This window comes from Amblyomma maculatum, chromosome 9, assembly GCF_055883805.1.
Source record: "Amblyomma maculatum isolate TAMU_Amacu chromosome 9, ASM5588380v1, whole genome shotgun sequence".
Lineage (NCBI taxonomy): Eukaryota > Metazoa > Arthropoda > Arachnida > Ixodida > Ixodidae > Amblyomma > Amblyomma maculatum.
Window position 1 is genome coordinate 50,288,354 of NC_139352.1, and position 23,399 is coordinate 50,311,752.

Genomic DNA, 23,399 nt, shown 5'->3' on the forward strand with positions numbered 1-23,399 from the left:
CCCTGCATACAGATGATGGCACAGCAACAGCAACCATTGCAATAATAATAATTAAGTATTAAGGACAGCATAAGAAGTATGTGGTTGTTTTTATTGAACTTTGTGGGCAGTTGGAGTGCATGAAGCAGTTGGGGTCAGCATTCAGCGCACTATAACGGAATACATAGGAACTGTCAGAATGCATAGATGCCGGCAGAGCACTCTTAAATCAAGATTCCATGATTTCTGAAGTAATGTTATGGGTTTCACCACGTGGCCTAATTAACTGATGGTTAAAGCAAGGGAGACAATTCTCGAGGTTAACGCTTTTGTGACCAGCAATGATGCCATCCTATTTTATGTTGTCTGCAGTGTAGCCCGATGTCTTCGGTACTTGTGATGTGCAGGAGAAGCAGAACGACATCTACTGGCTGCTGGGTGTGGTGTTGAAGACACTGGAGGAAGCCTCGACTGCTGGAGTAGAGTTCTGCTTTGTCCCAGAATACCACTTCGAGGCTTGCATCAAGTTGCTGACAACACTGAGCTTCCATTTTCCTCCAACTTGCTTGCTGAGTGACATCCCAGGTAAACGACCATTGGCAAGACATTGGCTAGAAGCACCCAGTTATATTAAAATTTTGGTAGTGAAGCCAGTATATGAACAACCAAAATTGCCTTACAATTGAGAGTTTTTGAACAGTTTCAAATAGCAGTGCAGCTAGCTCCGACTAAAGACAAAAACTCATTTGTGAAATGAGATATATTTACCGCAAATTCATTTTGTTTACAGCCATGACCTGCATAATGTATTAGTAAGGCTTAACAGGCATTTAAATAACTTTAGCAATGAATTTCATTTTGTAGACTAATACCTTGTTTACAATTCTTTGGAGGACATGATTTTGCTGAGTGAACAGTCTAATACAATGATTTGACATTGGTCAATGCTCACATTACAAAGAAGCTGTTATGATAAACTCTAAGGTAGCCACTGGAGCAGTAACATCAGTGGTCAATTCTAGGGTCGATTTGCCTGGATTTCGATTTTTGTTTTCTCTCTCTTTAAATAGGCCACTACCATATGTTAGTGCGGTACAGCACGTTCTTGGCCGAGCACTTTGCTGACCGCCGAGTTGTCAACCCAGGTGAGCTGAAAAAAAGAGTGCAGCTAAATGTTGTTCTGCTCTTTTGTATTCCCCTCTTTTTGAATGCAACACTGATGCAGAATTTCTTTAGATTTGTTTTTTGCTGTGAGCTGTTATAAGGTTTCCACGGTGAGCCATTGCGTAGATAAAGTCTGCCCAAGGTTGCCGATCAATGCGGCTAAGATCACGGAAAGGTACGGCTGGCAATATGAGAAAGAGGGGAAGCAGTTGGGGGGGGATCCAGAAAGGCTGTCACGTACTGAGAGAAAGTGCCAGAAAAAAAAAAAAAAAAGAAAAACGGGAAAACATTAACAGCCAATTTAGGTTGGTCAAATGTGAAGTATGTGCAGCTTTGCGTCACAGCCAGATATGTATATCTGTTACATCTAGCTTCGGTCTTTATTTCAAAAGGTATAGAATTCCTTGTACATATTTTGCTGTATGATCAGGCAAACATCGAACAGTCTTTCAAAAGCGTCTAGTGTGTCGCAGACACTGAGAATAATCACTCAGGAGAGGGCAGACCTCCGATATCAAGATACCTTGCTGAATGGTGTAAAGATTTGCAGGTATACCACCTTATCAGTGACTGAATCCCTTTTGACTCGCTGCTGTCTAGGTGATGAGAGATTTAAAATGCCACGAGCTGCTTGCTGTTCACTAGTATGTCGAACAAGACTATGTGCTCTTAGAAATGAAGCCAAGAGAGAAGCTTGAATTCGACTTTTGTGTGGTACATTTAATTAAAACGCTTTGAAGACTAGCATTTGGCGTTCTCACACCCTCTGTGCACGAAAACCCACCCTTCATGTTTGTGTATAAACATGTACTTTTTTTTTGCTATGCACCCAAGATGTGAAGGATGCCCTGCTTCGAGCCCTGGCGGCCCATGTTTGCCCCCCGTCCACCGTCAGGGCGCTGGAGTGCATGCCGACCAAGAGGCAAGTGGTGTGTCACGTCAGTGCTGTAAACAGTTTTGAAAGATGTGGAGTCGTGCTGCAGCAGGTTTAACAATCACCCGTGCCACTGGACCTCCTGCGGCATTGCTGGCGAATGTGAGATATCTACATTTTAAAGCGTGAACCTTCTCACAAACGCTCGCAGTGCCACCACTACTTACTGTGTACTGCAGCGAAGCCTGCCACCTGCAACAGAAGTGAACAGTGCATAGCGCTCTGAGAGTTCGATATATATCCGTTTCGTGGCGAAACGCATTCAGTATATGAAGTAGAAACTACACCTGTATGTTAAAAATATTTAAGAAGAGTTTGGCAGAGGCAGTAATTCGTAATATCCATGTTTGTTATATTGAGGCTTGACTCTACTGCTTTCTGCCTTTCTGTATCCTTTGGTATATCAAGAGTCTACAGGGTGAAAATACCTTGTTGGTGTGATTCCGCATACTTGGAGAGCTGAGGCCTTTTTTTCTTATGCGATGAAATGGACTTGAGATGGTTCATCTTAAAAAAGTAAATAGGGTGGAGCTAACAGGATGCTGACTTCTTATCAGATTATGCTGGTGCGTTGATAAAAATTTTTAGTGCCATTGAAGAAGGAAGTTAGGTGAAATGTAGCAGGAACAGTTGAAGCCTATCGGAAACATCCAACAGGGTGCTATAGGCACTGTTGAACCGCTTCTTTTTTGTGGCTGGCAATAGTTTTACGCTTTCTGTTGGTGTTGAATTTGTGTAGAGTTTGGTTCTTATTGCTTAGTAGTTAGTTTTTGTTGTTACTGCAGTCATGACATAGCTGCTCTCGATTTGACTTTTGCTTCTTTTGCTACATGCACTGACCTTCCCGAGTTAGTTTTCTAAGCGATAGATTCAGATTCAGCACAGGAATTCTTGTGATTTCTGGGAATTTTGTCGTTGTTGCTTGTGTAGTCAATTCTTTATGTTCATATCAATCAACTTGGGGATGTAAATGGTTGCCAGCTGTGTTCATTAAGCCCTGCCGTCTTTCACGGTTATGCGAAGGAAGAAATATTGTATATGTCAGTGGTGTCACTGAGCTTTTACTCATCTGTTGATCTGTGCTTGCAGCTCCCTGGCATTGATCCAGGCCTTGCTACAGCCTTACCGGAACCGACCGTGGGCTCAGACAAACTGGATACTCATGAGGCTGTGGAGGGTAGGGTGGCCCAACCGCTATTCATAATCTCTTCGTACTTCAAGACATGCAACTTTTTTTAAAGAGAATCTAGAGCTGACGGCAAAGTGAACTGAAAACATACCTGTGGGCTAAGCTGTTGTTTGTGTGAGATGGAGCTGTCAGTGTTTTAACCTAAAGTCCGGATGCATGACGTAGGGACACTGAATCTCATTTTAAATTACTTTCTTCTAGAGGCTCATGCAAAACATGATTTAGTGCTCCAATGCACATGACACCCAGTATGGGTACAGAAGCAGCGATTCAGGTCCATCAAGTAGATCCATGCTTGGATCCATCTTTCGAGGAGCATCGGAACGCTCTCTGTGCTTGCCTACATCTTGGCTTATTCGCTGTTCGTCTCTTAGCTCCTTCATTTATCCCGCATTTTTCTTCCGATGCTATTTAACTGAACATGTAACTGCACTGTAAAGAAGCTGGAATTTGATTTGGTAGATGGTCACATCTTGCAGCTGGATAACACGGAAGCTTAGGGCTGTATAGTAATAAGAATATGAGATATTAGATGCACAAATTAAGGTATTAGTTAATTAAGGTATCAGAGGCTACAGGTAGGTGACTGCGGAACCGGAAGGGGAGGCACATGTGGGAGCCATGAATGCTACCGCATTATAAGCTTAAAGGCAGGGCTTACCGCCTATCCTCCGTACTAATTCTTTTCTGTTCTTTTCTCGTCCCTCCAGGGCTGTGGATATGCCTTTCGCTACACTGTGGCACCTCACCTGGTTGAAAGAATGGCCTCTCGGCCCATAGAGTCAACACTGCCCAACCATCCTGGTAAGGCATCACTTTTTCTGTCAAAGATTGGGAGGGTAATTTTCAGATGTGGGCTTTATGCATGACTGCTTGGTACCCTTGTAGAGGTGGCTGACATATGCCACATTCACAGCCCTCACGCACTGACGTACCAAGGCTTCCTAAATGGATTGATAACTGGAGTGAAGAATGATCCACCGAAAGTACTGCTGTGTTTCTTGCTTCTGGGACTGTTCTCAAGTTTCAAAATTTGCCTATGTTTTGAATAATAATGGCGTTATATACTTTTGCGCACTAATCGGAATGAGGTATGACCTGCCGGAAGTTCTCTTGCCACCAGTAGTTTAGTTTGGTTTGTTGTTTGTGGGGTTTTAATGTCTCAAAGCAACTCAGGCTATGAGAGACGCCGTAGTAGTGGAGAGGTCCGGAGATTTCGGCTGCCTGGGGTTCTTTAATTTGCGCTGACATCGCATAACATGAGCGCCTTGCTTTTCGCCCTCGACGAAAAGCGGCCGCCGCGACTGGTATTCAGTCCCTCATCCTTGGGCACAGCAGCCGAGCGCCCTAACTACTGCACCACCCCGGCGGGGTCTGTACTTTGGCTTAACCAATGGAATGTGGCTGATGTGTCTCACACACTGATCTGCCATGCTGCAGGGATGCATCAATTGTCTTGTAGCTGTAGTGGCACGGGGAGAGGCATATTATTTTCTATTACTTTCGGGTAGCCTCACCATAATATGTAATGTAGCTGGGGCAGTCTGTGTTGAAATAACAAAGAAAGGGAATTTCTGCGTGCTGAGGAAGAATCGTGCCTCGTCTGTGATATACTCCGCAATGCCGGCGTGTAACCGGAACCGCAGTTTATTGCACACATGGTTAAGTTGAATGTGGTTAAACATTATGCTGTCGTTGTTAAGCTGCCTCTTCGTGGGGCAGCGCCCTGTCCGAGCGTGTTTTTTCAGAACCACATCGGCCGCTGGCTGGATGACCACCCAGAGCCAGCGGCAACGTTCCTGGGCAGTGTACTGACTCAGCTCAACTGGTCCTTCTCGCAGTTCATCAGCATGCTCCAGGAGGTGAGAGTCCTTTCAAGTTGTGCACGTGCCCCGAGATTGATTAACAGCCATCGAAATTGTTTTGCACCTCGTTCTTTGTGCAGATTCTCACTAGTGAAAGCTTGATCTTGTCAGCATCGAGGGTTGGGAAACCACGAGAAAAGAAAAAGAAAACCTTTTCTTAACTCTGCAGAAATTAAACATATCTTCAGGCTTGTTTGAGTTTTAATTAGGTAATGAGAGTCAGCTGTAGCTGGTGAGGGATTTCAGGGCCTAAGCTCAGAACTAGAATAGCGATGCATTGGCACCATTGCACTAGGGGAAAGGGGTCATGTCGGCAGGGCACGGATGGGTGCAGAGTACAGAATCGAAGGTTCTGGGGTCGTGCAGCACGAAATATCATATTAATGGCATGCAGGCAATTTTTTTTGTGTGTGTGTGTAAATTATGCAGAAAAGATGGTTGCTGGCATGCTTTTTTACTAGGTATGTGCTTGAATGAGGAGTGTGGATGGAAGTTCTTTTAGCAACATGACTTGGGAAAATGTGTACCATGCAGCAAGTCTGCCTGAAAGAAGGAGAAATCAGGAGTGAGGAAAGGCTTCTGAAGTCAGCGTCATTAATCAATTTTAGGCCGCCAAGAGTGACTGTAGAAGGCAGTGCCACAAAGGCAGCAAGGACCACGACCATTAGCTGGTGCTTTTCTTCAGAGAATGACTATCGTCAGAATGAGGGGTGCGGAAGTGACATGAAGGTGTGAACTACGTTCTCTGATTGTAGACATGGTATGGCATACTAGCAAGCTTTAATAGTCTTTCATCACGGCTGTTGCCAACTGCCAAGAAAGGAATAGGCACTCTGTAGTGTTTTCTATGGTATACCTAGAACACACCAGGCTACATGTGTTGGATGTTTCTGTCAGTTGTGATGACATCCATGTTCAGTGCGCACTTTAGTCAGATGCATTACTTCGCTCTTCCTTTTTCTTTTTTTTTGCCCTCCCGAGTAGATTCAGAATGCTCAGAGCCGACCCGAGCGAGTGTTCATCAACTCGCAGCAGCTGAAGATCTGTGCCACCTGCTTTGACCTGTCGCTGGGCCTGCTTCGGGTTCTTGAGATGGTCGTCAATGTCGCCCCGAGCCTTGTCACGAATCCAGCAAGGCCCCACTCTGAACTTTTGCTGGCCCGAATCTTCCAGGTATTGTAAACAGCTGTCACATATGTGGTACTGTTGCTTACTGTTTTGGGCTTAGCCAAGCGGCACAACCCATCGGCCAATATTGTACTGTATTGGCAAAACTCTGGTCCTATGTTGCATTGGATTATTGCCAACACATTTCCAATATTGGGTGAATTGTTTGTGCTGCCTGGGTAGATGCTTACTAGAGTGGAATGTTTCAGAAGGATAAGGCCCCCAATGTGTTTATTTTTTCCATTTCTTTTTTCTTTTCTTTTTTTAACCTTTTGTGGGAGGTTTATATTTGTGGGGCCTTTCATAAGAATTCTGAGAGCGTAAGGTTTGTGCTGGTGTGGCTTTGACTGTCAGCATTTCTGTTGTTCCTTGCACCTAGCCAAAAAGGAAGCAAAAAAGTTTGTCCAATTACTTTAGTGTAAACGGCGTTTTACGTGAAGATTTCATGTACCGGAGGGCTGTGTCAGTGTGCGTGTAAACGAAAATGTATCCTTGAGTTGAATGTCTTAATCTTCTCAATAGAGGGGAGAGAGAAAAGAAAACTCTGGTAACAAAATGGCACCTGGTGACTGAGCTTGTTTTCTGCTTTGTATCTTTTTTTCTTAGTTGCATTTCGCCACTGCGTGAAACCTTAACTTTCAAAAGCTGGTGAAGTGCTTGCTTCGTGCACAAGAACAATATCTACGACTTCTGGATGAAATGTGGTGCGGTGTGAGTCGGAGAATCAAAATAGCAAAGCTCAGGCAATGTAGCATGATTTATCGAGAATGGTTTATTGCTAAATATGCAGAATATCATCAAATGGTTGAACATCTCTCGTGCTCTACCTTTGGTCCACACAGGTATTGAGCCACATCTTGAACAGGGTCACTTCCCGGTGTGGCTGTTTTGACTTGGTGGTTGGCATGGACGTGGCGGGTCTGGAAGCCATCGACCACTTCCCCATCGTTGCTGCTGTGACAGGAATCTTGGTAGCTCTCCTGCTCAAAGGATCTGTAGAAAGGTGAGCCCATTGCATTCTGTGGCTAACATACTGTTGGCCCTCTTTAATTTGAGCTTTTGGCCCATCCTAAACTCCTGATTTATTGAAACTACTGGTTAATTCAACTTCTAGGTGTCCGGTTGGATCAACTTCCATACCTCTTGTTTGTGCAAACTTCTTTACTTCCTGTTTATTCAAACACCCTTTTTTTTTTTTCAGACTGGTTGTTTACTCGGAGCTCTATTTCGTTCGACTTCTCCCTTTGGTCCCGTCGTCAGGCTTATCAGAAAAGGCACCCCAGCTTTAAAGTTCTAATTAATCTAAAAAGATTCCTTGATTTCTCACACACTAGCATGACTAAAGCCCCTAGTTTTCTGCAGTTCCACGAAAAATCGCAAATTGAAACATTTTGTTAAGTGTTGGCAGCTACATTCTCTTTTTTTGATGCTATTGTTGTCACAGACATCAGTAGGAACAGCATTATACCCACTGCAGGACGAAGGAATTCCCATTTTCCTCCAATTAACCTGGTCCTGTGCTAGCTGCATCCACTTGATACCTGCGAACTTCTTAACCTCATTCGCCTACCTAACTTTCTCTAGATCCCCTGATACGCTTTCCTTCCCTTGGAATCCAATTTGTTACCCTCAGCGACCATCGGCTGACCTCTCTTCGCATTGCATGTCCTGCCCATGTCCATTTCTTCTTCTTGATTTCCACTAGAATGTCATTAACTCGAGTTATTTCTCTGACTCGCTCTGCACGCTTCCTATCTCTTAACGTTACCCCTACTATTTTTCGTTTCACCACCCTCTGCGTTGTCCTCAACTTAAGCAGAACCCTTTTCGTTAGCCTCCACGTTCAGCCCCATAGGTGAGTACAGGTAAATGCAACTGTTGTATGTTTTTCTCTTGAGCGATACCAGTCATCATTTCTGAGTAAAATGCGCTCTATCCCAGTCTTATTCTCCTAGTTATTTCCCTTTCATGGTCTGGATCTGCGGTTGCCACCTGTCCTAAGTCTAAGTAGACATATTCGCCTACCACTTCCAGTGCTTCGTTACCTATTGTGAACTGCTGTTCCTTCCTGAGGCTGTTGAATATTACCTTAGTCTTCTACATATTGATTTTGAAGCCTACCTTTCTGCTATTCCTGTCTAGGTCATCAATTATTCTTTGCAGTTCATCCACTGAGTTGCTCCCATTCGAAGTCTCTGAATACTTCCTCTAAGCAAGCAGCGAATAGTACTGGGGAGATCGTGCCTCCCTGCCAAACACTTTTGTTTATGGGAATTTTGTTAATTTCTTTATGCAGAACTATGGTTGCTGTGCAGCCACTATATATATCTTCCAGTATTTTCACGTACAGCTTGTCTACACCCTGATTTCGCAATGCCTGTACTGCTGAGGTTTCTATTGAGTCAAATGTTTTTTCATAATCAATGAATGCTGTGTATAAGGGTTGGTTATATTCTGAGCATTTGTCTATCACCTGGTTGATCGTATGGACATGATCGATAGTAAAGTACCCTTTCCAAAAACCTGCATAATTTAAGTCTAATATTGTCCTGATTCTGTTAGCGATTACCTTAGTAAAACACCTCAATTTTTCAAGTCCTTAGAGTCTCCTTTCTTATGAATTAAGGTAATGTTAGCATTCTTTCATGACTGCAGTGCCGACGATGACACCAGACATTGCATATATAGGGTGGCCAATTTTTCTAGTACGATCTCCCCCCCTGTCCTTCACCAAATCTGTATTTACTTGATCCTCCCCAGCCGCTTTCCCCCTTTTCATAGTTTCTAATGTTTTCTTAACCTCGTCCTTCACTGGCTTAATGTCATATCAATACAACGTAAGGAGAACCTTGGAGAAATTTAAACTATGCAGTCTCAAGCTGTTCAGGCCAACCATAGCCAAAGGGGGTCAAGTGGATGCAGCTAGCACAGAACCGGGTTAAGTGGAGAAATATGGGAGAGGCCTTCGCCCTGCAGTGGGTATAATCAGGCTGATGATGATGATGATGATGATAGCCAAAGGTCCTTCAAGGAAGTGCAGACGGCACTCTAATATGTAGAAGCAGCACGTGTGTACAATTATTTAAGTGGAAATACTTCAGATGTGCAAGCCGAATTTGAGTAAAGCCAAACTTCTGATACGTTGAGGCACTCCATGTTCAGCTGCTACCTGTGCGTATAAAAAAAAAGAATAAAAGTGGCACTCTGTAATTCAACGCAGTTTAGTTAGATGTTTTGAAGGGTCGAAGGATGGATGGATGGAATATAGGAGCGTCCCCTTTGAAACGGGGTGGTAGCAGTAGCTATCATGCTCATTTTTCTCCATATATCTTAATTATTGATTTAGAATGGTTAACTAAACCATCATTCTATTTATTAAATTTTGCTCCTACATTACTAACATTATGTCACTTCTCTGCTTTTAAGCCACCAATCTTCCAGCCGTTTTTTGCTAGTTTCCACCGCCGGTTTATTCACCCGGCCACTGTTATCTCTAAACCCCAGAGCTTCAGGAAGAATGATTGCGCTTGCATCAACTTCCGGATGGATACCATTGCATTCGAGCATAACGTGGTCAATTGTTTCACTGGAGTTACCACAGCACATTGGTCATCTTCATTGTTAAATATTTTTTTTTGTAGCTGCGTGCTCTAAGGCACCCTGATCTAGCTTCAAAAAGTAGGGCACTGCCTCTTGAGTTATCAAAGAAATCTTCCTTCCTGATCTGCATTTTCCACTTTCGGTATAATTCCACACTCTGTTTTTTTTCCATCGAATTTATCCAATTTTTACCTTCTGTGTTTTTCACCTGTTGCTTAATGCTCTTTATTTCTCTGTCCTTGTTACTAGCATACTTACTAGTTAGTTTCCTAGTTCTTTTCCTCCATTGTGAGTCAACGCTTTTTAGGTACAGGTATTTAAATACCTTAGCTGCCCATCTGTTACTGTCCGATTTCCTCAGGCGTTCCTCATATAATATTTGTATGCCGGCGCCATTTGGTGGCCAGAAAGACAACTAACGTACGCTGGCATATTTGCTGCATCTTACGCTGTGCTGAGGTCTACCACAGAAACGTGCTATCATTGCAACCTTATTTCATACTGTTGTCTTGTGCAGTTAGAAAAAAAATTCACTGTAGACAGTCTTTCTGCTAGGCGTCCTTCAGTGCTTCTTTGCAGGCATTGCACTTGGAGACATGAAAGCGTGTCTCAGGGATAAAAAAATAAGAATGTCATCTGATATGTCTAGGGCTTTTGGTATTGATCCAGGTCTCTTTAAAGAAAGTTTCTGAAAAAAAAAAAGCGATTCTCCTGTAACTGCTACTTTAACTATTTTATTCATGTTGGTAATGTTATTGTTAATGACATTGCCCTCCTTGTCAGTGTTCAATGATGGAATGCAATTTGCAGCCGTGAGACGGCCCTTCTTGGGTTGCTTGCTGAACCGTGCTTCCAGCTGTCGTCCCTGGAGTTCCTGCTTGGTGGTGGGCCCACGTCGTTGGTGATGCAGGAAGGTGCTACGGAGGAGACGGAGGCTGTCGACGGCACACCCGTCTTCTCCCTTGCCAACTGTGAGTCACTGCAAAGTGCATCGTTTTTTAGCACGCAGTAAAGTTCATCTGGCTACCCTCACTGTCAAAAGTATGCATAGTGCACTTCTAGTACTAGTCCTGTGGAGGACATAGTGTCTATGCAAAGTAAGTGTCAACAGCTTTGAAAAGAAGGCTGTTGTCGTTGTCATGTACGACTACAGTCTCCTAAGGTGCTGGAAATTGATGCATTCAACTATCATTCCAGAAAGCAAAGCATGCTAAATATTTCTGAAAATTTTCTGCTATGTGCAGACATATGGACATAGGAACATACATGAGAAAAACTTCGTTTGCATGCACTGAAGATGAAGCTATGCTTAAAAGCACTGTGCTGAACTGTTAAATGTAACAGCTGCTGTGTGCTTTTTGGGCTCCGGATGGCATGATAGGATATCGCTACTCATGTGCTGTTATACCCATATTCTGAGTGAGTTCACTAACCCCTTCAGATGTATGTTGTCTTCTGTTGTCAAGAAAAATCGTAAAATTTGTGAATGTATGCTTGGAACCTCTTGTTTCACAAGAACAGTGTAAGTGGCAGTGATATAGAAAGCAGAACTACTTTTTCTAGAAGCCTGACTGTTGATACAGTTACCTTGTTATTTTCTGCCAAAGAATACTTTGAAACATAGTCAACACACACCCTCAGTTTTTTGATATTGATGCATTTTTGTGTTTACATTTCGTGGCAGCTTTGCTGAGAGGAATTATTGAAGGTGCATCTCGTTCATTGCAAACTCAGCGGGCACCATATCATGTCTTTCCTGCACAGACTCTGAGGTGAAGGAGGAAGAGGTGGAGCAGGCGAGACAGCTGGTGCAGCTGGTGCAGAGCCGGCAGCCGCCACCGGTCACCTTCGACGAGGACCACATCTGCACCATCTGCTACGCGCAGGGAAACTCAGTGCGCTTCGTGCCCTGCGGACACCAGTCGTGCCAGTGAGTGCTCATCCACGCTGTTCTGTACGCCCCGATGGGGCTCGTTTTTTTTTTTTTTCCTTTCTTTTGCATAGAATGTAGTGCAGCATATTCTAGACTGCAAATTGTAATACAAGTAGTTCTTCTGGCATTATTGGCTTTAATTCAGTTGTCTCTTTGATATGACCCCTGCGTAAATTTTTATCAAATATCAACATTATTGATCACCACCGTGCACAGAAGCAAATCATAATCGTTAGTACGGACGATTCGCTTGCAGACATATCTGCGCGGGAACCAAAGTGTCCGTATTAATGAGGCATGATTGGACCTTACATTGACCTCTGTGTAGTCCCTTGCAGCTTTGCACTGCAGAGGCTTGCAAACTGTGTTCCGCAGAGTGCTTCTCCGATTCCTCGCTCATACACCAACATGGTGTATCCACTTTGTTCTGGAATTAATTACACTGAAATTGTTTATAGTAGCAGACTGCATGACTATTTATGGCTGTAAGGGCGGACTTGTTTAAATTTTTTTTTTAGAGGCTGTGTGTTTGTATCTCTGTTTTTTTTCTGTGTTTTTTTTCTCTGCTTGTGTGTCAGGTAGGTAAGCGCAGATGCCAAGACTCGCAGTCTCCCGCCGCAGCTTTTGGAAGCTGTTTAGGTTTTGTGAATGTCAGGTTCACTCGCTGTCCCGCTGGGGTGATGCAGTGTTAAGACGCCCGACTACTGTGCCGGAGTACCCGGGATCGAACCCGACCTCGGCGACTGCATTTCAATGGTGGCGAAACGAAGAGGCATCCGTGTGCTGTGCGATGTCAGCGCACGTTAAAGATCCGAGATGACTCCGTAGCCCTCCACTACAGCTCCTTTTTCTTTCTTTCCGCTTTCACTCCCACCTTCCTCCCTTTCCTTACAGCGCGGTTGAGGTGTCCACAGAAAACAAGTGAGACAGTTACCGTGCCTTTCCCTTCCCATAAATCATTCAGTTTTATAAATCAATCAGGATCACTCGGTGCTGAAATTTGCCTTCAAACAGCACTGGAACAACAACCTTTAACTGCCGTTTATTTCATTTCTGTCTAACTCTGCAGCGTGTGCATCCTGACCCACCTGGCAAACAGCAAGGAGTGCTTCTTCTGCAAAGCTGTCGTGGAGAAGCTCGACCCTTGCAGGACGCTGCCCCCACAGTGAGAGAGAGCCTGACAACTTTGGACCTAAACTCTAAGGAACGCAATGTCTATGAAATTGAGTTGCCTAGGGTTATTCACCTTGTGAACTACTGTACAGTAGGAGGAGAAGCTGGTCATTGTAAAGATTGTTGTACTATTTAAGCATGTGGGAATGTCTCTGTGCAAAGGACATTCTGCTTTTGCAGGACTTCGATGTTTCTTACATGCGGCATGCCTCGTCATTTTTGTCGTGTGCTTTTTTGAGTTCTCCCTCCTTTCCTGGCAGAGTGTTTTGTTGCCAGTTCTGGTCATAGTACTGCTACTGTGTGATGTGTACGGCAGTGTGCCACCTATGGGGGGTGTCCTCCTACTTGACTTGTGACGAGCTTTTCAGAAAACTGCTGTTTGGTATGGATTTCAAAGTGGTGCAGTGGTTGTTGGTAGCTGCTTTATGCTGGCTAAACTGCGATTAACCGTCTGATTTGTTATGTAATTGCACAGCTGTTGAAGAAGGCAGTTTTAATTGCGCTGTTATGAAGAGCCGTGAAAAACTTTGACTGGTCCCAGCTCCTCTGTTTATGAAAAAAGAAAGAAAGAAAGAAAGGAATTTAACAGGTCTCCTTGCAAATCTTTTTGAATTTCATAAACACCTGAATTTCTGTGCTCTGGGCATTGTTTTGAGCATGCCGATACTGGAAACTATTTTTTTATCTGACTTTCTTGAGGCTTAAAAAATGTTTCAACTTCCGTTACCATTGGCATGTAGAAACAGCCACACTTTATCACCCCACCAAGCCCTCCCCATGCTTTGTGCACAGAAAGCGAGACGTGGTATAGGACATTTTGTGGAGGTCACAGTTTTCAGTTACAACATACTATATTTCCATCAGTCATGAAGAGGTCTCTTAGTGAAAATAGAAACACGAAAAAAAAAAAAAAAGGTAACAAACAAAGAAATTTGAGAACATTTTTTTTTGTTGTTGTTGAAAATTCTTTCCCCTCTCTTGTGGTCTTGTGGTTCGAACATCGCCCAGTCCTAAATGTTTGTGTTAATTATGGAAGCGCGAACATGTGAGAAAGTCTGTCAGGCATGTTTCTGTGATGACTGGCATGGTGGAAGATCATGCTGTTGTGTGTAGTTTTTGTTAAAAGTGTTGTTTTCCACTGCGCCAGTTGTCACTGAAGCCAGTTAACGACATATTATAAATGTGCCCTTCATGTGTTACAGACAGCTGCCTACCACAGTGCTTCACTTTTATTCTTATAAAAAGTCAAAGGTCTGTGAGATACATTTGACCCTTTTATTATTTGAGGAATAAGGCTGAACGTAAAAATGCTATTGAGCTCTTCATTTAGTTACACAATACTTAGCTCAATTTTGCACAACCAGTTATCTTGAGCAAAATATCCTGCGGCTTTGAAATTGAGGTGTACGTTTTCGAAAGTTGGAGTTGGAAACCAGTTTACTGCCAGATTATCTTGAATGTCGTGTGTTGTGGCACTTTGTACTTGCCCCAGCCTGCTAATACTCGCACCAAGCAAACAGAGTAAATGGCATTGAGTGGCAAAGACTTCATTCAGGTAGCATTGAGGTGCTGCTGTAATGGGACATTATCAGGGATCTGACGACTGTGCTTGAAAGTCTTGTAATCATTCCAAAGAACAATGTCTGTGAAGTTCTGTGAAGTTTTGGTATACAAATCTCTACGGGGGGGGAACAGAATTGGAAGGGGTTGATTTGATAACACATGAATGTAGTAAATCGAGGCTGCCAGAATATGATTCTGTTTGGAGTGACTAGGTCTTCAATCACATGTAACCTCTTCCTATGAGATAGTGGGGCATGAAAGCCACCAGCCACTGAGGAAAGACCAGACGGGTCACATGTTAGTGAAATTTCCCCACTCTGGTCCCCAACTGTGTTGAACAAATTTGAAAGCAACCCTTCAGAGACTAAACATACGGTCCGGGCCATCTTTGTTCAGTAGTCGTATTATGGACAATGCTTGATGGTTTGCACTTGAAATTGGCCCATAAGCATATGTTATGATTATTTACAAATTGTGATTATAACACATTTGTATCGCAGGAAGGAATGTTACAATGTTGTTTTTGTTGCACCGTTCCTTCCGAACTACTATGTACCAGCCAGCCCAAGTAGGCACTCTTCTCAAGCACTCAGTTTTTCATGATGGGGCTTGTTAGGGTTACATACAGTATTGTGCCAGAGTGCTTGAGATAGGCATAGGCACTTCACATTGGAGCTCATTTGAAAGCCATTTTTCCAACTCTTGTGTTGTTTGTTGCTGGAGTTGTGGAAGAAATGATGGAATCATATTTTTCATTCTTAATAATTACTAGTACTGAGATAGGCATAGGCACTTCACATTGGAGCACATTTGAAAGCCAGTTTTCCGACTCTTGTGTTGCTGGAGTAGTTGAGGAAATGATGAAATCATATTTTTCATTCTTAATAAGTACTAGTACAAAACTAGGGAAGTCTCAACTGACTCAGTCAGTAGTAGTTGGATAAACAACTCGTGAATTTTTTTTATCTATGAAAAAACTAAACTGCTAGAATCAATGTTGTCTGCTTCACACATATTCAAATTTAAACAGCATGCACAAAAGCACTGCTCTTATGAGTCATTTGTGTGATAATTTAGTGACCTTTTCTTTTTAACAAAAAGGTAGTTCTTTGTGATTGTACCCGTAATTATTAGGCCTTAAGTAGCCTTCTAAGGTCTGAAGTTTGGCGAACTAGTAGGGCTGCTAGTAGGGTCGCTAAGGAAGGAATGGAAGTTGGTACTCAGTGGTTGTCTTTTCTTTTTTTCTGCTAATCATGCTGTTGCTTTCATGGAGGTGGCTTCATGATAAGCCAGAAACATCCTGTCACAAAGAGCACTTTTTTGCTCTTTCTACAGGCTTTTGCGTATGAGTGTCTAGAAGTGTGCCAGCTTGAAAGATCTCTGAAAGGCAGTTCAGAAAGTAGCTATCAAATATGTGCATATAAGAGCAAATGGCATGTCTCCTTTAGCACTCTCTCGTGGTGGGAGTGAAGCAGCATTATATGTGTATATATACACGAATATACAACGGAGCCGGGCTGGCTTGGTGACACTTTCAAGAGTGGACTGTGGTACTGGTTTGTAAAGTTTCTTTTTTATTTTTTATTTTGCTCAGCATGGTGTACGAGTTGAGAGGGAAAACGCAGAGGCTGTTCTTGATCACCGATATGTCTGGCACTAGTTCAAAAAGTTTTGCACTGAATTGGCAGGCGATTCATTATTTGTCAGTATCATTGGACCCTATGGACACCCTTTTTATGCCCCTTTGAAGACCACGCTTCAGACAGATGTGGAGGGTTCTCAAATTTGCTTCATCTGAGAAAAAGAAAATTCCCTCTTGCCTGTCCTGGACTCATCAGCATTGATACCTTATACGTTGCTCATCATGACCAGGGCCGGATTATCCAGGGTTCAAATGAACCGGGCCCACCGTTCTCAGGGGCCCCCCGAGCTTAAAAAATGGTGTGGGTCTTTAGGTTTGGTCCCAAAAATAGTCAAATCATCGTCTTCGTGATTTTTAATGGTCAAAATTAGAGCTTAGGTATTGCAACACTGAATGCTCCAAAAGGTATTCGTCGGATCGTGCGCTTAATCTCAAAGTCAGCCTCATATTTTGCTAGTCAAAATACAAAAACTTTGTACTCATCCAAGTGGATGAAAAAAATACAAAATATTCTTAGCTGATTTATACTGGTTTAAGTTGGTTTCAGCTGGTCCCAGCTGTACTCAACTGGCATTAACCGGTTTCAGACGTCTACCAGCTGGAAGTCAGCTGGTCGCACTTGGTGGTCAAGTGGAATAAACGGGTTCTAGCTGTCTTTCAGTTGGGAGTCAGCTCATACCAGCTGGTAAACCAACTAACCTCTGTAGTAATTACTGCTGCTGAGGTCAGTTGCGAGTTTTATGAATTTGAGCAGCACTGAAAGTTTGGACGAAAGTGATAAATCTGTAGTTAGAGATTATGACTACCGACAGCTGGCAGCGGCCTCAGGAATTCGTAGTTGCTGTGAGTATAGAGATGCGGGGTTTTTAGGTGGCTCAACGCTGAAGATCTTATCAAGAAACTCTCCCAGCAAAAGACTCGAAAATGCTTATAGAAACTCAAGTACATATATTTGCTTGCTTAAAAGTGGAATGAAAAAATCAGACTTGTTACGCGAATACACACCCCATTTAAAATTTGAATTCCTGTGAAATATTTAAACCTATATTTTCTTCACCCATAAGCCCAGAAACCCATAAACCCAGAAACATATAATGTTTCTGTAAAAATCGGATGCCTAAGCGGCCTAGGCGCGATAGCATGGCTTAAGTCTTTACCATATTTTAAAGTGCGTGCACGCGAAATAGAATTGGCATGGGGAGGCGGCAAAGAGGTACATTAACACTGCCCTATAATACACTTAACGGTGGAGCTTAAGCGTCCACACTATTTTCGGTACCACCGTATTTTTCCCGACAACCGCCTACGGTGGCAACGGCTCCTCAGTGCAGTGAGCTGCTTACGCTATCTCCTAAAGTGTGGATTTGTTCTATAAATTGAAAGCAGAAAAGGTGTACGATAGATAGAAATGTGCTCCCTTCCGTTTTAAAAGTGGAAATTATGTGCAAAATGTGAATGTACTGGCTTTTCAAATATGGATAATCTGTAAAAATGTAAATATATATTACTGATTATTAGAGCATGTTAACTTTAATTTTGTGCCAGTTCAGCAACGATATTATTTCATACAAGTGCCACCATTTCGAAAAGGTTTAGCTTCCCGCATTACGACAGCGTTTGGAGTAATAAACATTATTTGTCATGTTGTGTGAACATACTATCACTGTTTCTGTAGAAACGCTGCCTTTGCGAGCTTCAGTTACTCTTGCTGGATGAATCCACAACACTATTATGTGATTAGTAGCGCACTTACGGTAAGAATTTGCGAACAGCTTATGAATAATTAAGGCCCATCTCAGCTCCATCTGTGCACACATGCAGAAAATCGTCCTGCGCTATCAATATAGCCAAGAAAATAACCTCTCGAGAATTTAATTTTTCATCAGTGCACATTCTGAATATTGAGGGAGGATGATGTGTGGCCTGTCATTTCCTATGGAATAGCTGTCTAGACGCTGGTCTGTCCGTCTTCTCTGTGGGAAAGTATACGCTCAGGCGACATTCATAAACAATCCACAAATTCTTTGAGTAAATATTGTGTGTGTGTTCATGTGCGTGTGTGTGCATATGTCCAGAGAACACGCGCGTTAAGTCTGAAACATGACAGCAGGGTCAGTCGGGGGGGTATAGGGGCCCTCTTAATTTTTTTTTTTTGAACCGGGCCGTCATCCCTGTTAATCCGGCCCTGATCATGACAGCACTTAATGATGCAAAAATATTTAAGGTCTTGCCTTGAGTCGCTTTGGGACGTTAAACCCTACAAAACAAAACATTTAAGTTCTTGCCATTTAATGCTGTTCATTTTGCTTTTTCAGCATGGGACTACAGCATGATGGGGATCAGGTCAGTGAGCTTAAAAGGGTCCCAAGTTTTCAGCCATCCTTGCATTATCTGCTTCATTCATGTAACTCAGCAATGGCATCTTGATTGTTGATTGCATGAGATGAATTTATGCATACGGGTTGTGTTGAATCCTTCGCCTTAGGTGCATTGCAATGCCTCTACATTCTACACAAACCAAGTGAAGAATGTTTGTCGGATGGTAAGTAGCCTGTTCAGAGAGAGAGAGAGAAAATACTTGAAGTCAGCATCTTGCTGTGTGTTTTGAAAGCAGAAAATATATACGAGAAGCCTTGCTTTATAGGGGAAAAAAATCGAAAGACAAGGGCTCGCTACTGGATCTCTTTTCATTAGTTCATGTAGTCTTAAGCACAGCACGTCTGAGTTTATGTATATCATGACTGGACCAATTGTTGCCAAACTGCTCCTATCTCACCTGTAAGAACAAGTGGTGTGTGCAGGACTAGTTGTGTTGTGGAGTTTAGAAAGCAATGTGAGGTGCACATTCAGTGTAAGCTTCAGAATATAGTTGTTAATAGATTACACAGTAGAGAGATTTTGCCAAGCCCACTGCACAAGAGTTCCACCGTGATGGTATATGGAAACCATATAGTAACAAAACTCGGCCTAGCTGCATTCAAGTATGTAGAAATGAACTGGCTCAGCTGATTGCTTTTCTTAGTTCATGCTTTGCAGCACGTTGTGAAGGTTGCCCTCTGTTAAATATTATGCAACATGACTCGTATATGTTTGCTGCAACAAAGTATGTGAGGCTATAAATGCAGTTTTTTTAACATAAAAAAAAACAGAAAACAGTGTGTTGCTCATCAAACCAACTGCACATGCGTGGTACCAGCCACAATCACCACCGAGTGTTTCATTCAGCAGCAGTGGCTTGCTGAAAGTTGTGGTAGAACTGGTCTATTCAGGTCAGCAACACTGTAATATCTTTTGAGTGCTTTTTGTGATCACAATAAAAAGTATTCTCAAACTATTTTTTGCGGTGTTGATTTTGTTGCACCGCTGCCTTCTGGCACCCTACGTAGTTTGCATTGATGGCATAGCTGCCACAATTTTTCGGTCCAGAAAGCGCAGTGTAAACCCAGCTGATTTGCCGCAACCGGCTCTCGCATGCACTGTGAAAGCTAGCCAAAGTACCCAAATATGGCACCCATGACATGGAAAAAAAAAAAAAAAAACTCCAGCTGGTAACAACAGGCGGCATCTCGATTGCTCCACTCAACAGTAAATGAAAACAGCTCTTAAGCTTTAAGGTGAAAGCTTTTTTTGGCTCATGAGTACGGGAAGCGTGCGCAACGACAGGCAAAAAATTCCACCGTGTCTTGCTGGTTGCCATAGCAACTGTAGTGCTAGGAGTTTTCAAGCCACCAGAGCGACGAATGGGACAATGGCATGCATGTGACAGCGCAGCGGGTGTTATTAGGTGTGGAGAGGACGCTGCCGGGGAAGAAGAATACACAGGAGCATGCCGGTCGCTTGCCGACTCATTGCGCGAGTGAGCTTTCACATTCATGCATGTATATAGGTGACCCTAAAATGCCTCTGCTAAATACTGATTCTTGAGCTTATCATTTTGTGTTAGGGTCAGGTTCTTTAGGGTGTGAGGCGGCAACCCAGACATATCAACGCCCAGGGACATCCCGTTTAAGTCCCTACCTCCTACATTCAGACTGGGTAATCCGCGGAATGTCCCTGTGGGCTCCCTTGGATATGTTCTAACATCCAAAAGAGGATCTTCGTCGGACGGCCCATTTACTTCCCATTTCAGACGATCCTAAATACATTACAGGCCAGTTGCCTGGGATCATAAACCATATTGCATGAAAGCAAGGGAATGAGCCCTGCACTATTGTGCTATTGTCAAAAACAAAAAGACATACTGTTCATCTGATTGCAGCTAGAATTAATTTCTAACTAAAATTTCTGTTGCTCCTCCCCAAAATAGTTTGGGGGATTGCAACTTATTGTACATTTGTGGATTTTCAGAGCATATAAACAGCAAATTAAGCGCATAACTGCATAGCTCAAACATAAAAATTGGCTCCCTTATAAAAAATATAAAGGGCTCAGCAATATGCTCCATTCCATGCAGCCTATCACAATATGAGGGTTAAGATTCAATATTAATTACAAGTACGTAAATAAAGGCATATACTGCAAGATAAGTGCAGCGCCCAGCTATCGCGGCACACAAAGTTGGTGGTGCTCAACTAACAACAGCCTGGAAATTGCTTCAGCACACCAGCATTCATTGTTATCTTTGTTCAGCCAAATATGGTATACATGTCTTGAATCGGACCATAATTTCAACATGAGGTCAACAGAAAAATAAATAACTAGTAATAACGTTGACAATGGCTACCTCTAGTATGGTGGCCACTTTGCCAAATTCCACTCTGCCTCAATAATCTGGCCAAACCAGCCCTGCTTGGTCCAACACAAATTAGACATGTTGAGTCTACCCAGAACATGAGCTCATAATTATTTAATAAGGGAGAACAGAAAATAGAAAACATTTTTGGAGGGCATCATATTACATGCCTCTGCAAAAGGCAGGGCCTATAAAACAATATGCCAAGGAAAGCCTCTTAAACAATGTCCCAATAAGCTCCAAAAACACTCCAAACATGTCCCATAGTGGTATTGTTTGGGAAGTCCCGGAGAATTCTCGTGTTTCATTTGGTATGTTTTTGGGATTTCTTTGGGACTTTTCAGGACTTTCCTAGGATATCCCAATCTCCCATAATCAAAATCCCTGGGGGGCCTGTGTGTTGTCTGGGAAAGAAAATGAAAGCTTTTAAGAGGGGTATTCACAGAAAAATGTTGTGGTTGTCATGGCAGATTAAGTTGTATGTGGCTATACTGCATTAAAATCTAATTTGACCCCCATGAATTGACAACTTCCAACCACTAGAGTCCCACCAAATGCCCATGTAAGTCCATGGTGTCAGATTTTCGTTTGACTCCTTAAGTTACCGTGCACTGCACAAAAGTCGCTAATGCATTATGACCTGGGCCCGTTTCAGAGTTAGCGTCATTATCGAAAGTTGCTGTATCCCTAACTTCAAGTCATCTGATTGGTGGAAACGTTGGATCCGGACAATCAGATGATTCAAGGTCAGGGAGAGAGCGACACTTTCGATAATGACGCTAACTCGAAATAAGGACCCTGATCGACATGCAATCATAGGTATTAGTTCACAGACCTGTATAGCCAGCACATTGCATTGTTTTCCGCACCTCTTACATGTGCCACGGTGAGTCCCGTTGATACCACAGGTCTACATGCGTAGTTTCGTTTTCGAAGTCTTTCCTTCGCCTCCAGCCCTGGCAGCATCTTTGGCAAGCCCGCAGTAACGACATGGCTTACATATACCTTGGTAATGCCAGTGCCCATCATTCAGTACATCGAACAGTGCATCGGTTTGACTCGTTTTTACTTACTCATTAAGACAATTGAAGCCATGTTTATTCCTTTTTATTTGTGTCTAGAGACACTGCGTTGAAGGAACTGGTAAGGGATGCACAAGTTCATAACGCCAGTGTTCCGGAAGCAGCAGCTTGGTGAACGTCGCTGAGCCAATCTCCAACGAACGGCACAGAATAAACGAGAGTGCATGCCACAGCTACGCTCTTGGCATACTTCGGACGTACGTATACACTGCGCTCCGGTTATTACCAGGGCTGTAGATCGGCCGAGGCCCCAGCCACACAATGTTGACGGCGTGTTGCCGGGAAATCGTATCTGGGGCAGTCTCGGAGCAGGTGCAGCACCAGTGCATGCTTCATTTGCTTCCGTCCGCCCACTGTGTAAGAAAATATTTTACACCGTGCGTCTGCCGTTTGTGCGGTGTAGCCTCTTCGCATGCAACGAAGTCCCACCGCTAGAACGTCCCTTGAAAACTTTCACAATTGTAGAACACCTCTGTTCCTTCCAGCACTTCCAATAACATGCCCAAATGAAAGCATCAGATGGAACTCAGAAAATTTGCCGTCGTGAAATTTTGTCTTGGATTGCCCAGGTTTTCAAGATACATATTTTACTTTCACATGAACGTCTTTCAGCTGGTTTAGTGAGCAGTTTGATAATTCTAAGTAGCGGTATAATTCGTTTTTTTTCTCCATGAAGTCCAAATGTCCAAGGTTCTAATGTAATGCGTTTCTAGTGAAAAAATGGCCCCTTGATGGCTGTGTGTTTTTGTAGAGGAAGCTTTGATGCACAGTGGGACATGTAAACCATTTTCTTTGTAACTTTTATGTCTGCCTGGCAGCAGCATTCGATGGCACACAAGGCAACAAAGGTAAAAATCCTGGTTGGATAAGAGATCATTTAGGTGAACTGGGCCTAGTCATTTGTCTTTGCATAGGAGCAGATATTAAAACGTAGATTGTAGTAGTGCTCCCTGTAGAAGAGGAGCCTGTGCCAACTCCTAACCACAGCAGTAGTTGCAAAATGTGATGAGAGACTATGCATTTAAAGCTGCCATGCCATGCATAAAGGTGCTAAAGAGTTCAACCATACTGATACTGCTGTCCAACCTTGGAAGTTCCAAGCGCATTCCACTAATGCTATTGCACACAGACCCCGCTGAACGCAAATAAGTGCAGCTGGCACACACAACTGTACAATAGTGGCAAGAAAATCCCTTTGTAATCTCTTAAAACTAGACAAGGTTTGGTTTATAGGATTTATACCAAAGTGACTCACTGCATAAACAGGGGACGCGAGCTGGAACCAATGCCAAACTAGGGCAGACTTAGACCACCTGTTCCGAGCCTGCAACAAGACCAAATAGTTTTTGTCGGCAATGTGCCCTCAACGCTATGAA

General features: G+C 43.1%; 1 protein-coding gene across 3 annotated transcripts in view; it reads left to right on the top strand.

Annotated features, from left to right (window-relative positions):
* The window catches only part of LOC146179038 (E3 ubiquitin-protein ligase RNF123-like), a 39,423-nt gene extending 19,880 nt beyond the window's left edge, over positions 1–19,543 (top strand). For all 3 annotated transcript variants that reach the window (XM_084578754.1, XM_084578756.1, XM_084578757.1), the window contains exons 21-31: positions 387–564; positions 1,050–1,124; positions 1,978–2,065; positions 3,167–3,254; positions 3,977–4,070; positions 4,989–5,128; positions 6,116–6,304; positions 7,141–7,301; positions 10,709–10,869; positions 11,663–11,828; positions 12,901–19,543. In XM_084578754.1, the coding sequence (XP_084434880.1) occupies positions 387–564; positions 1,050–1,124; positions 1,978–2,065; positions 3,167–3,254; positions 3,977–4,070; positions 4,989–5,128; positions 6,116–6,304; positions 7,141–7,301; positions 10,709–10,869; positions 11,663–11,828; positions 12,901–13,000 (1,440 nt within the window). In that variant the 3' untranslated portion in view covers positions 13,001–19,543. The remainder of the gene's footprint in view (positions 1–386; positions 565–1,049; positions 1,125–1,977; positions 2,066–3,166; positions 3,255–3,976; positions 4,071–4,988; positions 5,129–6,115; positions 6,305–7,140; positions 7,302–10,708; positions 10,870–11,662; positions 11,829–12,900) is intronic.
* Positions 19,544–23,399: the final 3,856 nt, after the last annotated feature.